Source organism: Glycine soja, chromosome 7 (genome assembly GCF_004193775.1).
Source record: "Glycine soja cultivar W05 chromosome 7, ASM419377v2, whole genome shotgun sequence".
In the NCBI taxonomy this organism is placed as follows: Eukaryota; Viridiplantae; Streptophyta; class Magnoliopsida; order Fabales; family Fabaceae; genus Glycine; species Glycine soja.
Genome location: NC_041008.1, coordinates 16,283,407 through 16,296,422, shown reverse-complemented (window position 1 = coordinate 16,296,422; position 13,016 = coordinate 16,283,407). Strand labels below are relative to the sequence as shown.

The 13,016-nt window shown below is 32.4% G+C and overlaps 1 protein-coding gene across 3 annotated transcripts; it reads left to right on the top strand.

Annotated features, from left to right (window-relative positions):
- Positions 1-585: 585 nt before the first annotated feature.
- On the top strand, positions 586-9,469 carry LOC114418969. 3 transcript variants are annotated; one of them, XM_028384542.1, is made up of 10 exons: positions 586-732; positions 1,427-2,159; positions 2,298-3,044; positions 3,140-3,880; positions 4,905-4,996; positions 7,406-7,492; positions 7,609-7,733; positions 7,813-8,001; positions 8,714-8,761; positions 8,875-9,469. In XM_028384542.1, the coding sequence occupies exons 2-4, from the start codon at positions 1,461-1,463 to the stop codon at positions 3,230-3,232; spliced, it is 1,539 nt and encodes a 512-aa protein (XP_028240343.1). In that variant the 5' UTR covers positions 586-732; positions 1,427-1,460; the 3' UTR covers positions 3,233-3,880; positions 4,905-4,996; positions 7,406-7,492; positions 7,609-7,733; positions 7,813-8,001; positions 8,714-8,761; positions 8,875-9,469. The 3 variants fall into 3 exon arrangements, with proteins under 3 accessions (XP_028240343.1, XP_028240342.1, XP_028240341.1); XM_028384541.1 differs by having other exon boundaries at positions 8,714-9,119; positions 9,197-9,469; XM_028384540.1 differs by having other exon boundaries at positions 8,714-9,469.
- Positions 9,470-13,016: the final 3,547 nt, after the last annotated feature.

Sequence of the window (13,016 nt, the reverse complement as noted above, 5' to 3'; positions counted from 1 at the left end):
CGATTCTTCTTGTTTTTTTTTAATCAGCAAATAAAAAAATAATATATAAAAGATGGTACAATCGGTATCATAACCCTTCTACAAGTGGACCTTGGAAGCTTTATACGGTTAGAAACGATTTATAACACTAGCTGGTAAAAATAGAAACTAACCATTAAAACCCTGACCACCAATTACTGTTTAACCCAATACTGCATCAGCTTCACGAAATAGTTTTGGTGCATCAACACTCTTTAAGTACCATACTTTTCAAACAAAACATATGGTTCCAATATGAATAAATGCCAACTAGAGTTCCAACTGCATTGTTCAAGAATTTAAAGTGAAAAATATTTATTCAACAGTGTAACACACCGTTAGTTTAATGGGCGCCTTGAAACAATCATTTGCTTTTCCTATTTATCACCGTTCAATATAATAAAAATTAAATAAGAATACGGTGTTTCCCTAAAGTCTTTGCTTTTCTTTAGTCTTCTTATTGCTTTTGTCAGTCATTTGCTTTTCTTTAATCTTCTGCTTATTGCTTTTCTTAGTCATTTGCTTTTCTTTAATCTTCTTCTTATTGCTTTTCTTAGTCATTTGCTTTTCTTAGTCATTTGCTTTTCTTCAGCTTCTTCTTATTGTTTTTGTTAGACATTTGCTTTTGCTCATTCGCCTCACTCATTATCTCCCAAAATCTCATTTCCACGATCATCGTTTTACTCGTTTCCACGATCGGTATCAGTGCTTCAGGTAATATCCATTTATCTTCTTTATAGTGTTCATGGTTTTGGTTTGTCAGAGCTATTTCATCTTTGTATTATAGACATGAAAACTTATTTGTGTTAATACATTAGTAACCATCTCAGCAATAAGTCATGTAAGTAGTAATAATCTAGCAAGTTATGCTAATAACTATGAGAAAATGTGACTTTTATCTTATGAGTAGCTTATTAGTATGACATCCTAATCGATTGAACTAATAAGTTATTTATATTAAAAAATAATTAATATCGTTATATAAAATCTTAAAATTTTTAATGTACTTTTAATATATATAAGTTTACTAATAATTAATTTTGATTTATTTTTTTATATATAAATTTTTATTAAATCTATTTGTGTGAATTTATGTAAATGATCAATCTGTATGGACCTATATCTGTATCGGTTTATACGAATTGTTAATCCTTATATACGATTGTAAAGACAATGTTGGAATTATGAAAATGACTGCTGCAGGAAGGAAAAGAAAACTCCATTACTGAGAAGAGTAGCAGCACTCCTTCATGATTTTTAATGCAGCCCAATATAATTATTTTTTTGTGAAAAAAAATTATTTTTTAATTTCCAGTGGTCACTTTTAGCAGGAACCTTGTTTTTACCGACTGAATTTGCATTTCTCATTTTGCATCCTTGTGTAGTCAATAGAATTTTTTTGTTTCAGGTTTTAAGATTTTTCCAAGTTTGCTGTTGCTACCATGTCCGAGCAAGTTTCGTTGAAACTCATGGAAAATAAAGAGAGCGACAATGTTATATTTGCAGAGGCAGGACAAGACTTTGTGGGTGTTGCTACCATGCCTGGGCAAGTTTCGTTGAAACTTGTAGTAAACAAAGAAACCAATAAGGTGGTATTTGCAGAGGCAGGTAAGGACTTTGTGGATGTTCTCTTGAGCTTCTTAACATTCCCTTTAGGAACCATCGCCAGGCTTGTGCAAAAGGACTCAGATGTCGGTCCAGTTCAAGTTGGTTGTCTAAGCTCACTCTATGAAAGTGTGGCAAATCTTGAAAAAGAGTGTCTCTGGACAGAGGCATGCAAGGAAATGCTATTGCAGCCAAGGAACTCTTCAGAAGATTATTGCAGGAGTCTCAAACTTAACATTGATGACACTGAGCCCACAAAGCACTTCATGTGTACGAGCAATCTTGATTGCGCATATAGCCAATTGAGCACTTACCCAAATGGAAGATGTGCCTGTGGGTTTGCTATGACCACTTTAGTTTTTGTTGATGACAAAGTCTACAAAGGATTTGTAAATGGTGGTGCCACTTTTATCGTTACAGATGATCTGGTTGTCCTTCCAAACACAATGGATACAGGTCTTAGTTTCTTTCAGAGTTGCGGAGTAAAATGTTTGAGTTCAGTACAGACAATTACATTAACTGTCACCAAGAAAAAGGTTAATAATTCATTGTTTATTACTACTTTCTCATTACATATACCACCTGCAAATTATTTTCTTTTTTAATCTATCTATTAATCAATTCCTAGCTAGCTACTGAATGTGATTTTTATTTATTGAGTATGCTTTGTGCAGGTATTGGATCTGCTCAAGTGTTCTTTATTGTCCAAGTCAACTTTGACAGATTTGTTCTTGGTAAAGAAACCATTTCTCGAGAACTCAAGTTTTTCTCCTGCTGTTGTTGAAAACAGTAGTACTATCCAAATCAAAATAAAGCTAGTTATGAGAAAATCAGATGGGAAGATATTGTTTGCTGAAGGAGAAGAAGATTTTGCTGACTTTCTTTTGAGTTTTCTCACTTTACCTCTGGGGGGAGTGGTGCGTATGTTAGGAGGATATTCTTCAATGGGCAGTGTTGATGGGTTGTACAAGAGCATAGCTGATTTAAATGAAAACAAATATTTGATATCAGAGAAAGTGAAGAATAGGCTTGTTGATCCTGGCCTTGCCCCGCAGTTCCAAACAAAAATAGCCAACCAGATGTTACCGATTTGTGAACAAATTTCAGAGTATTATTATTGTTATCCGTTTGATCATTATACAGAATTTATTTTTCGCAATCAATTCTATAAAACTGATTATTATGAATATGAGAATTATGAGAAGTTTGAACGTTATACACGGTTGGTGTTAGTAGATCCTAAGTCATCTGAAGGAAGCATTGAAGGTAATGGCTATGCCAAGGGACCAGCAATGTTTATGGCTACTGATGACTTGGTTGTCGCACCTATGTCTCCAATTTCGGGTTTATCTTTACTCAGCCGTTTAAATATACCTCTTAGTGACTTGAAGGAAAAAGTTGTTGTCATTGGCATTAAGGAGGTATGAAAGTTTTCTGAATCATAGCTTTACTGCTTTGTCTTGGTTTTGTGTTCATGCTAGTCTGATACTCATTATGCAATGTTGCCATGATGTAGGGTTTTAACATATTGAAAGCATCTTTAATCTCAAGATCAGCTCTAACAAATGGTCTCAGCCACTTGCTTACTGATGTTAAGGAGGAGCAATAATATATCGTCAACACTGCTGTGTTTAAGAGACATCATATCTATCTTTAGGGGAATTTGGTTTGTAATTGAAATGAAAGTTCTTTTTGAAGTAGTTGAATGTGACTCTTCTTTTAGTATTTATAGAGCACTAGGAATTAAGAATGAATTTCGGACACCCATTACTAAAAAAATCCTATTTTACGACGCACATTCTACGTCGGTCTTATATAACCCCACGTAGTAGTGCACATGGTGACATTTACGTAAATATATAAGTTTTTTATGTGGTGCATTTCGTATACAATGATGTTTCATTTGAACCCCACCTTTGTAGCTTTGGTGGAACTTATCTAAGACGGTGCATTTATAGACACTGTCGTAGAAATAGTTAGATACAAAGACGGTGTTACTCATACACCGTCATTAATTTTGTACTTTATATACTCCTGTTTCGCGGTGATTGAACACTCTCGTGTCCTCCAAAAACCTATAGCGCGTTGTTGCCTGAACTCATCCCACCGTCGACTCCGTCATGCCCACCCTCACATTGCGTTTCCCTGACCTCCGCAAAAGGAAGCTGAAGTCGACTCCCTAGCTATTGTTCCCACCACCGCCACGTAGCCGAAGTCGTGCCCTTTGGAGTGGTGTCGCCACCTTGCTAGTGTGAAGGTAAGGATGTCGATGTTTTTGAGTTCTTGTTTGGTAATGGTTGAAGGTGTTATAGTATTAAGGGTTTACTTAAGTAAGACTTTTAAAATGTGATTATCGACTTGTTGAGTTGCCCTGACAATGTCATCGTTGAATATGCGAAAAGGATTTGAAGGCCAAAGGGTTTACTTAAGTCAGAGTACTAGGGAAGTTTATGTTCTTGGTTGTTTTGGTTTCGCCTTTTTCGTATCTGGATTGGTGCACTTCGAGCATAACTTGTTGGATTTATTAGATATGCATTTGTGGTTTGGATTATTTTCCTCCATTATTAGATATGCATAACCAGTTGGATTCAAATGACAAAAGGAATCTACGTTACTGTACTAATTTTCTTCTTCACACTGATTAAGGGTTATTATTATAATTATAAAAATGCACAAGTGGTTGGATACAATTTTCGTCTTGCCCCATCTGAACTATTTCTTGATACATGAATGACACTGTTCAATAATGTATTTTTTTATTTGCGTTGTGTACTTTTTTGGTTTGATGAATAGTATGAGACTTATGGTTAAGCTTCAACTGAAACTAAGAGTCCAAGAATTGCTATTCGAGTTGGATAATTATTTGGACTAGGTTTTGGAAAAGTCTAAAAGAAATGCTCTTGGCTCATGGCTGGAATAGAACTATCCCCACATTTGTAATAATATATGGTTCCAGCTTGAACACCTACATGAAGAAAGAAATATGTCTGAGCTTAGTCCTAACAAATTAGAGTCATTAATTGTAGTTATTATTCAATTGATACCATTCTTTTTGTTTTCATATAGTGACTCAGAATTTATTTTTAACATATCATCATAAAAATCTTATACTTTGTAGCTTCATAAATTTAAAGAAAATAAATAGTAATGTTCTTAACAACAAACAATTAAATATTGTTATATGATTGGGGATATGATTAGAAGAGTAATAAATCAGAAATTTGAAACTGCAGTGAACAAAGTTATCTCTAGGTTTGAATTAATTTTGTTACATTTTTCAGAGGAACTTAGATCAATTGGAAGAGTTACTCAAGAAGGTTAAATTGAAGACCATAAGGACTGAACCACCTTCTGAATCTATTGCTGGCATAAGGTACTTTTTGTTTATTAATTTTGATTATGCATTTAGAAATTATTAAAAATAAAAAATTTTCTTATGGGTTGTTATTGGTTGGTAAGTTGGTGTATCTTAGTTTCACTTGTTGATTGGTAAGTTGGTATTGCATACTGAAAATCATTGGATAAAAGAACAATTAGAAAAAGTGGTTGAAACTTCAACAAAAATAAGGCAACTTTTTTTGTTTCACTGTTTTTTTATAAGAGAAACAAACGACATGGTAATCAACATGTTTCATATCTAGCACGGTAAATAAATTGTTGAGAACAAAAGGCATTGTCTAGATCAACTGCAGCAAAAGTGCCAAGTTTGGCTGTTTATTGTCTATAACTAAAAGGGGAAATTTTAATTAAGAGGATTTTAGCACTGAGGAAGATATATGATCAGATTTTATTGAGAGCTAAGAGGGAGGGAGGGATGCTTTTCTACATGGTAATCATAACTATACAGAATATAGATTCTTCAATTAGCTTGTTACTTTATCCTAGTAGGAAATTAAATGCATGCATGTCAATATTCTATTTCCCCCACCCCCACCTTAAAAGTACTATATATTATTGTTTAGCTTCTTCATAGTCTATTTAATGTTGTTGTTAATTAAGCTATCGGTGAGCATAAAATTTGGGGTTACCTTTGCATTTAAAGGGGAAAATGGAAAACTTTGCTTAATAGTAGCACTTGTTCTCTAGTTGTTTCACTGTTTGTTTACTTGATTAGCCTTTGTCAATTATATTTATTTTCCCCCTTAAACCTATGAGTTAGTGCATCCACACTCTGACTTCCAATTTAGGAAGGAAAGGATATTGAAAGGTAGGTTTATAATTGGTCCTCCACTATTAATAAAATAATCATTCCAATGAATTATAGAACCACTAGCTTGATAGTGCTTAAACGCATGAAGTAGGTTTCGTAGACAACCCTATAAAAAAAAGGTTTCGCAGACAAACGACTAGGAGGAATTGATTACCTGAGAACCCCCTTCATTAAAACCATTTAGGTGTGGTAAATGCGTGCCAAGGTTTTGGCACAAACCTTTATCTAATGGTTCCACTGAGTTGTGGGTCATAGTTCCATCAGGAATGTTATTGTGGACTGCTGGGTTTCGATGAGGGTGTTGCCCATAAAAGGGTGGTGTTGAGGAATCTTCAAGGTATATTGGGTGTGACAAATAATTAATTGATTGCAATATCTGAAATCACCAAAAAGCCATCAAATCCCAACTCAGGAAAAAAAACCAATAATTTTTAGTTTCCTTTTTTAGTTCAAAAAGCAAACCCATTATCTAGAGCCCTGAAACTTACATCTTTTGACATTAGACTGTCAATACTAAAATCCAGGCTGCTGTTAACAGAAGCCATCTTCATACGCACAAATTGCAACTACCAAAAATGAATTCTTAATGAGCAACAAATCTAAAATCTTATTATTAACAGTGTATATATATATATATATAGAGAGAGAGAGAGAGAGAGAGAGAGAGAGAGAGATACTATCAATCAATGAAACAAGTTTGACTTTTAAGGAAATTATTCTATAAGTCAACAAACTCACCTGTGGTGTTTCCTATGCATCGATCAAGAGCAAACTTGTGTCAGCCCAGAGTATAACAAGCAAATTTATATAATTGCATAATATCAACATTGTGACAATACAAGGAAACCACCCTCTGGTTCAAAGCAAATATAAAATTAAAGCACAAATACATATGTAGTCATAAATATGAGTAATCTTCATTTAGTGCATTAATTGTGCTTTCATTAATTGTGCAATCATAAATATTATAAGAAACAATTTGCTAATGTTTTAATTGTGAACATTTTGCGTTACTATTTCATTCATCATTAGATTATCTGTTATAAACATAAACTATTTCTGTTCTGATTTCTAAAATTTTACTATCATGATTAAATCGTTTAGCATAAACTGTTTTTGGATGTATTGTGCTTCTCCGTCTGAGAAAATGTTACGCATCAAAAGTACTTCCTGTTTCTAGAGATGTTCAAATTAATACAGTGCCAAACCTTGGAAAGGAATGTGGGTATTTCAGTACAGATGATTTATGCATTATTTAATGATTCCATCATTTTATCACAGTTCAGACTTTGATCAAACCATATATGGAGAGAGATTTATTAAAGCATTTGATAATTCTTTAGTATGGATAGTCTGTGGTTGGTCAGTCTAGATAGAAATGATGTGTGCCTAAAGTGCATCTTTTTAATTCATGCTAGTTATAAACTTGAATATTATTGTGCTGCATCTATAACTTTATTCCAATTTAGCTAACACAGTGGTATTTTATCCATAACATCACTATTTTATAACTGGTCTGTTGTTCTATATCTGATTCTTGAGTTATTAACTAGCAGTTGCCAATTGTTACAGTTGGATGGAAACAGTCATGTAATATATGCAGAGGAAGAAGCAGCTGGAACTCGCCTTCTAATAGATGGAAGGACTTGCTTGCTTCAGGTGAAATGAGTTCATTTTAACCTTAACTATTCCTTTTGTGGATGAGGTAAGTTTCTAAACCTCTTCTGAGATATTTGGTTGCAGATGAGGTAAGCTTTTGAGATATTTGGTTGCAGATGGCAGTCATGTTGATGCTGACACACCGTATGCTGAAGTTGAGGTCATGAAAATGTGCATGCCTCTTCTTTCGCCTGCATCTGGGATTATTCATTTCAAAATGTCTGAAGGTCAAGCAATGCAGGTATATAGCATTGTATTCCACATTGGAAGTACAGGTGTTCATATTGAAAGAGATAATAAAATAGTATCACTATTTGCAGGCTGGTGAACTTATAGCAAGGCTTCATCTGGATGATCCTTCAGCTGTAAGAAAGGCAGAACCCTTCACTGGGAGCTTCCCAGTTCTGGGACCTCCTACTGCAATTTCTGGTAAAGTTCATCAGAAATGCGCTGCAAGCTTAAATGCCGCACGGATGATTCTTTCTGGGTATGACCACAATATTGATGAAGTGAGTAAATTCTTCACCTTGATTCATTAACATTGATGAGGGTGGAAGAGAGAGCCATGCCCATATAATTGTTCAATTCCTATTTGATGAGTATCTTTCTGTTGAAGAATTATTTAGCGATAATATTCAGGTTATTATGATTATTCAACTGCTTGTACTAATATTATGTGGGTAAATCTGTTATGACCTTTTATGATTTCTACCCTCCAAAGTAGTTTTTTCTGGGTGATGTTAAAACTTACAAGAATCTTTGATACATTGTTTTTTTGCATTACTATTTCTGGTTTTAACAACATTCTGATAGATCATTATATATTTTTTCTTTCTCTAAAACAAATGATTTCTTTATTGTCTTGGGGTGGTGTATATAAAAACTTATCAACACATTTTTGTTTTCTTTTTTTGCCTGTTCATTCCAATGTACAAATGATTGGTTTATGATGCAACAAAATCTAAATCAGGAACTAAATAGCTCTTTTAATATAAAAGATGTTTTCTTTATCTTTTACTTTTCTACAAGATTCATGTCCCTTTCCCTTAATGTCTAGGCTGATGTGACTGTTGATATATTGAAGATCTATTGAAGATTGTTGATATAGTGCTCTCTCATCAGATATGAAATTTTATAACATGTTCTGTTGGGTGTTTTGCTTCCTGGATATCTTGTTGACATTATACTGCAATTAGATTAACTGCATTTTGTGATTTTTAGGGAATCAAGAGTAAAAATAAGTTGATCTTGCAACTGATGGATAAATTGGTATAACCCAAATTACACTTTATGTTTATTTTTCCCATATAGTTTATTTTAGTTTATTTCCTAATATAATTATACTTTCTGCGTGAATGGTATAACCCAAATTTTGTGAGCAGGGGAACTAGAACAACGACGGTCGTTACGAGACCCGTCTTTATAGTGTTCTCCAACAACGACGGTCGTTCCACGACACGTCTTTATAGCTTCCTTCAACAACAACGGGTGTACATGACCCCGACGTTGAAATTTTAAAAAGCGACAACGGGTGCAACTTCCACCCCGTCTTTATAGCTTTCTGAAACAACGATGGACCCCTTTGATACCCGACATTGAAATGGATCCGAACAACAACGGTGCTCCGGTAAGTGCGTTGTTGACTTATGTTATATAACGACTATTGTTAATTGCGCACTGACGTTGTTTTCTGACATTACAAAGACAATGGTGGGGCTGACCGGTGTCGTTGTTGTCGACTTACAACGACATCTGTAACAAAGACGGTGGGGGGCCCGACGTAGATAACTTACTTTGACCGATGTAGAATCTGCTTTTTGTAGTTGCGACCTTTCGGTTTTGCTATGTAAATCATATTTAGCTCAAGTCTCAATATGTTCAAAAACTATTTCTTAATTACGTTGTGTTGTGAATGACTTGGGTAACTTCATCAAGTCCACGTTTGTTGTTGTTAAAGATTTATCTGTTTTATAATTAGTTGAGTTTCATGTTTATAATAAATTACTATGAATTTATTTACTAGTGTGTGTTTTGTTTACTCCTTGATTTGAACTATATATTTTTATCATGAGTAAATACATCTATTTCTGTGGATAACTATCCTTTCTGTAAAATAATTTTATTATGTTAAATATTTAAAAACTGTCATGGAATTAGTTGGATTCCTGGTCTTAAAGAATAATTGTGTATCCTTCTATAATTTTTTCTCATTAGTTTTGAGATCTCAAAGGAACTCATCTGAAGCTCCTCTCAGACCAAGTTTTCCCACTAAAAAAGTTAGAAAAAGGTTGTTCAACCTGACTTCCCTAGCCCAAGTAAAAGTCAAGGGGTCTAATTAAATTAAGTGAATATGATGTGTAAATGTTATAAATATCTTAGTATTATGTTTAATTTTTATGGATAAAATTTAGATTTTCATTAGTTTTTTTATTAATATTTTTTAAGAAAATTAGTAATATTAGTAAGAAAAATATAAATTATAAAGACTTTAATTAATATGATTTTCTTACACAAATATTATTAAATAGGAATTCATTGAATTGTGACATCTATTATGAAATGGATAATTGCAGCAGGTCTTTGGCATTTTATTTAGCAGAAAATTCAGCAAGCAGAAGGTACATATGATCCTTTTTTTTTAGCTCAAATGTGAATTAGGTCTAATGGTGAAATTAAAGAAGTCTGAAACTCGCCTCTCTCGGCTAACAAAAAAAATTAATAATTAACAATTAATATTTATCAATAAAAAAATTATATTCAGATACATATTCGTGCGCTTTGTACTCTATGTCTTTGGTAACTTTTTGCATTGCTCTTTTTGAATCAGGTGAGAAGTTAATTGCCGTCACAGTTAGACATCCACGTGGTTTTTCTCTAATGTGTGAATTCCAGAAGAGTCGATCGTGGAATTCTTAGCTTCTACAACACTATACATTTAATCACGATGACAATTGACAAACATTCTCAAATCAGAGCTCACTTCGTGTTCCACAAGATCCTCTGGATTCAGGGACAACAACATGCTGATATATCCTCAAAGAAACCGCAAAACGACACCTATTTTGCTGTATAAGTGGCTTCCAGGTGTCGTTGTCGTCTCCTTTGTTCTCTTCTGTGGTGATTTTTGCCGTTAAGCCTTATTAGGAATCTAATGAATCGGGTTAAGATGGGAATTTAAAATTTATGCTTGACTTATATGATGATAAAGAGGTTACTCAAATTTTATTTATTTATTTATTTAAAAGAGAGAAATTTAAAGCTTAAATTTGGTATACTTAAAAAATTTAAAATATATACCTGGTTTACTAATTTGCTTATTTTTTGCTATGGTTAAATACATAATTTAGCCCCTATATATACTGCAGATTCTCAAATTAATCAGTCCATATATGTAAAACCTTATTAAATAAGTTCCTCTCACACTATCTTAAGAGGTTGGGAATGATAAGGTTGACCTAATTTTTGGGTGGGGCAGGTAGCCAATTAAATTGGGAGGATTTTCTGTTCAGATACTGGTATAGAATTGGTTGGCTGGTTACTGAATATTTACGGGTATTTCATAATAACCATGTTAATATCTTGTAACCAATGGTGGTGACTTTTATGCAAATGGGATTTGGGGACCCTATATATTAATACATATTCCTTCTTAATTATCTCAAATACAAATAATAAAAGTTATTTAATTTTTATTTTAAATATAAGCAAATATCATTAATGGTTAATATGTTAATTTTTGTCAATGGAAAGACTTAATTAACTCACGAACTATTCATTTTTTCCGTTTTTTTTTTATCACAACTTAATCTTATATCTCCCTTCAGTCTTTTTTACCTCATAGTCTTCACCTCTACCTGCTTTGTCTTCGGGGTTTACCCCCACTCCCCAGCCTCTCTCCATGACTCCATCACTTACATTACATTTCCTCTCCCGACGACTCCTTTACGCGCCACATCTTTGTTTCGCCACCGCCCACAAAATATTTTATGAATAATAATGTAGTAAATATAATATAATTAATAATATTTTATTTTAATTAATAATTAAAGATAGAAACTAAAATAAATAAAATTTAAGTGATTAGTCTACAACAAAAATTAAAAAGTGAATTAACAATATAAAATATTAAAGTTTATATCCACTAAATAACTTCATGTCAACAGAAAAAAAAAAATATTAACTAAATAACTTCAATAAATTGTGATTTATATATTATTCCAAAGGCTTATACATGTTAATAGTTTATGCACCAACTATAGAAGCAAATAATACAAGAGGGTTTGAATTGTGTTTTTAGAAAATTTAAAACTTTTCTTAAGATTGTAAAACACATGTTTATGGTCCGAAGAATATAAAAGATTAGATGATGAGAAAAATGGTTTTTTTAAAAGATCTAAAAATAAATAAAAAAAGTCTTTTGTTAGTTAAATAAGAAAGCATACAAAAAATGTTGTTCACTAATATATCAAAGTTTTCACTAACTTATCAAAGTTACAAATATTATTCACTGATTCTTACACTTATAAACTCTACCCCAAACAATTTAAAATCAGTATTCTTTATTTTATCAAGTCACTGTTAGCTCTAAACAAATCAACAAGATTTGTTAGAAGATTGTCAACTCTCTAAAGTATGATGGTCTAACAGACAAATATATCACCTAATACTTTTAGTCTTTTCTCAAGGTATATAAGGTATCTTGAGAGTTTTATATCTTTAAAAGAATTTATAGAAAGTTTTATAAGAAAAAATTATTCATGTAGATGATTCGTGTCTTATTTCTTTATAGCCTCTCCTATATGTAACCTTTATCTCCATGTAAATGTTGTCTTTCAACGGTTGGACTCTTCACTTTGTTCTTTGCCTAATGTCTTGGGTCCGTTGAAACATTTAATGTTTCCATTAAATGCATGTTATTCTTCATGTAAAGTTCATTCTTCACTTTGTACTTCAACAGAGAATTCACTTATTTCTTCATAGCATGTCTCCAACAACAAAATACACCTTTTGATGAGAATCAATGTCTTCCAAACTCTGAGTTTAGTTTATTCTTCATATGACTTTGACAAATCCTAGGAGAATGTTTTCTACATGAAAAAAATCTAAGGCAGAGAATATTAAATAAAGGTCTTAAATATATTACTTAAATGTTATATTTGATCGTCTTATGAGTATATCGTCTAAAAACTTTAGACGCACAGAGACAAATCATGATCTGGTAGCATATCAAACACAACTTTTATCATTTATATTTATTTACATCTAATCAAAATGATTATAAATCTCGATTCGTCTTTAAGACATAAATATCTTTTGACTTAACACTAAAAATTTAAAAAGATTTTATACTATCATTGAAACATAAGTTGTCATATATAATAAATTTATTGAGTTTAACAATAATTATCTTAAAAATCATACTTACCAATTACCATGATTTATGGTTAGTTGATAGTGTAATTTTTTTTAAACACTTCCAATGTATAAAAGGAAACTCTTAAACAATATAGAATAATGTATTTTA

Excerpts from the sequence above, each read along its gene's own strand:
- LOC114418969 (XM_028384542.1), top strand. The coding sequence starts at position 1,461 with ATGTCCGAGCAAGTTTCGTTGAAACTCATGGAAAATAAAGAGAGCGAC. Across the intron at positions 2,160-2,297 it reads TAACTGTCACCAAGAAAAAG|GTATTGGATCTGCTCAAGTG; the intron begins GTTAATAATTCA and ends TGCTTTGTGCAG. Across the intron at positions 3,045-3,139 it reads TTGTCATTGGCATTAAGGAG|GGTTTTAACATATTGAAAGC; the intron begins GTATGAAAGTTT and ends GCCATGATGTAG.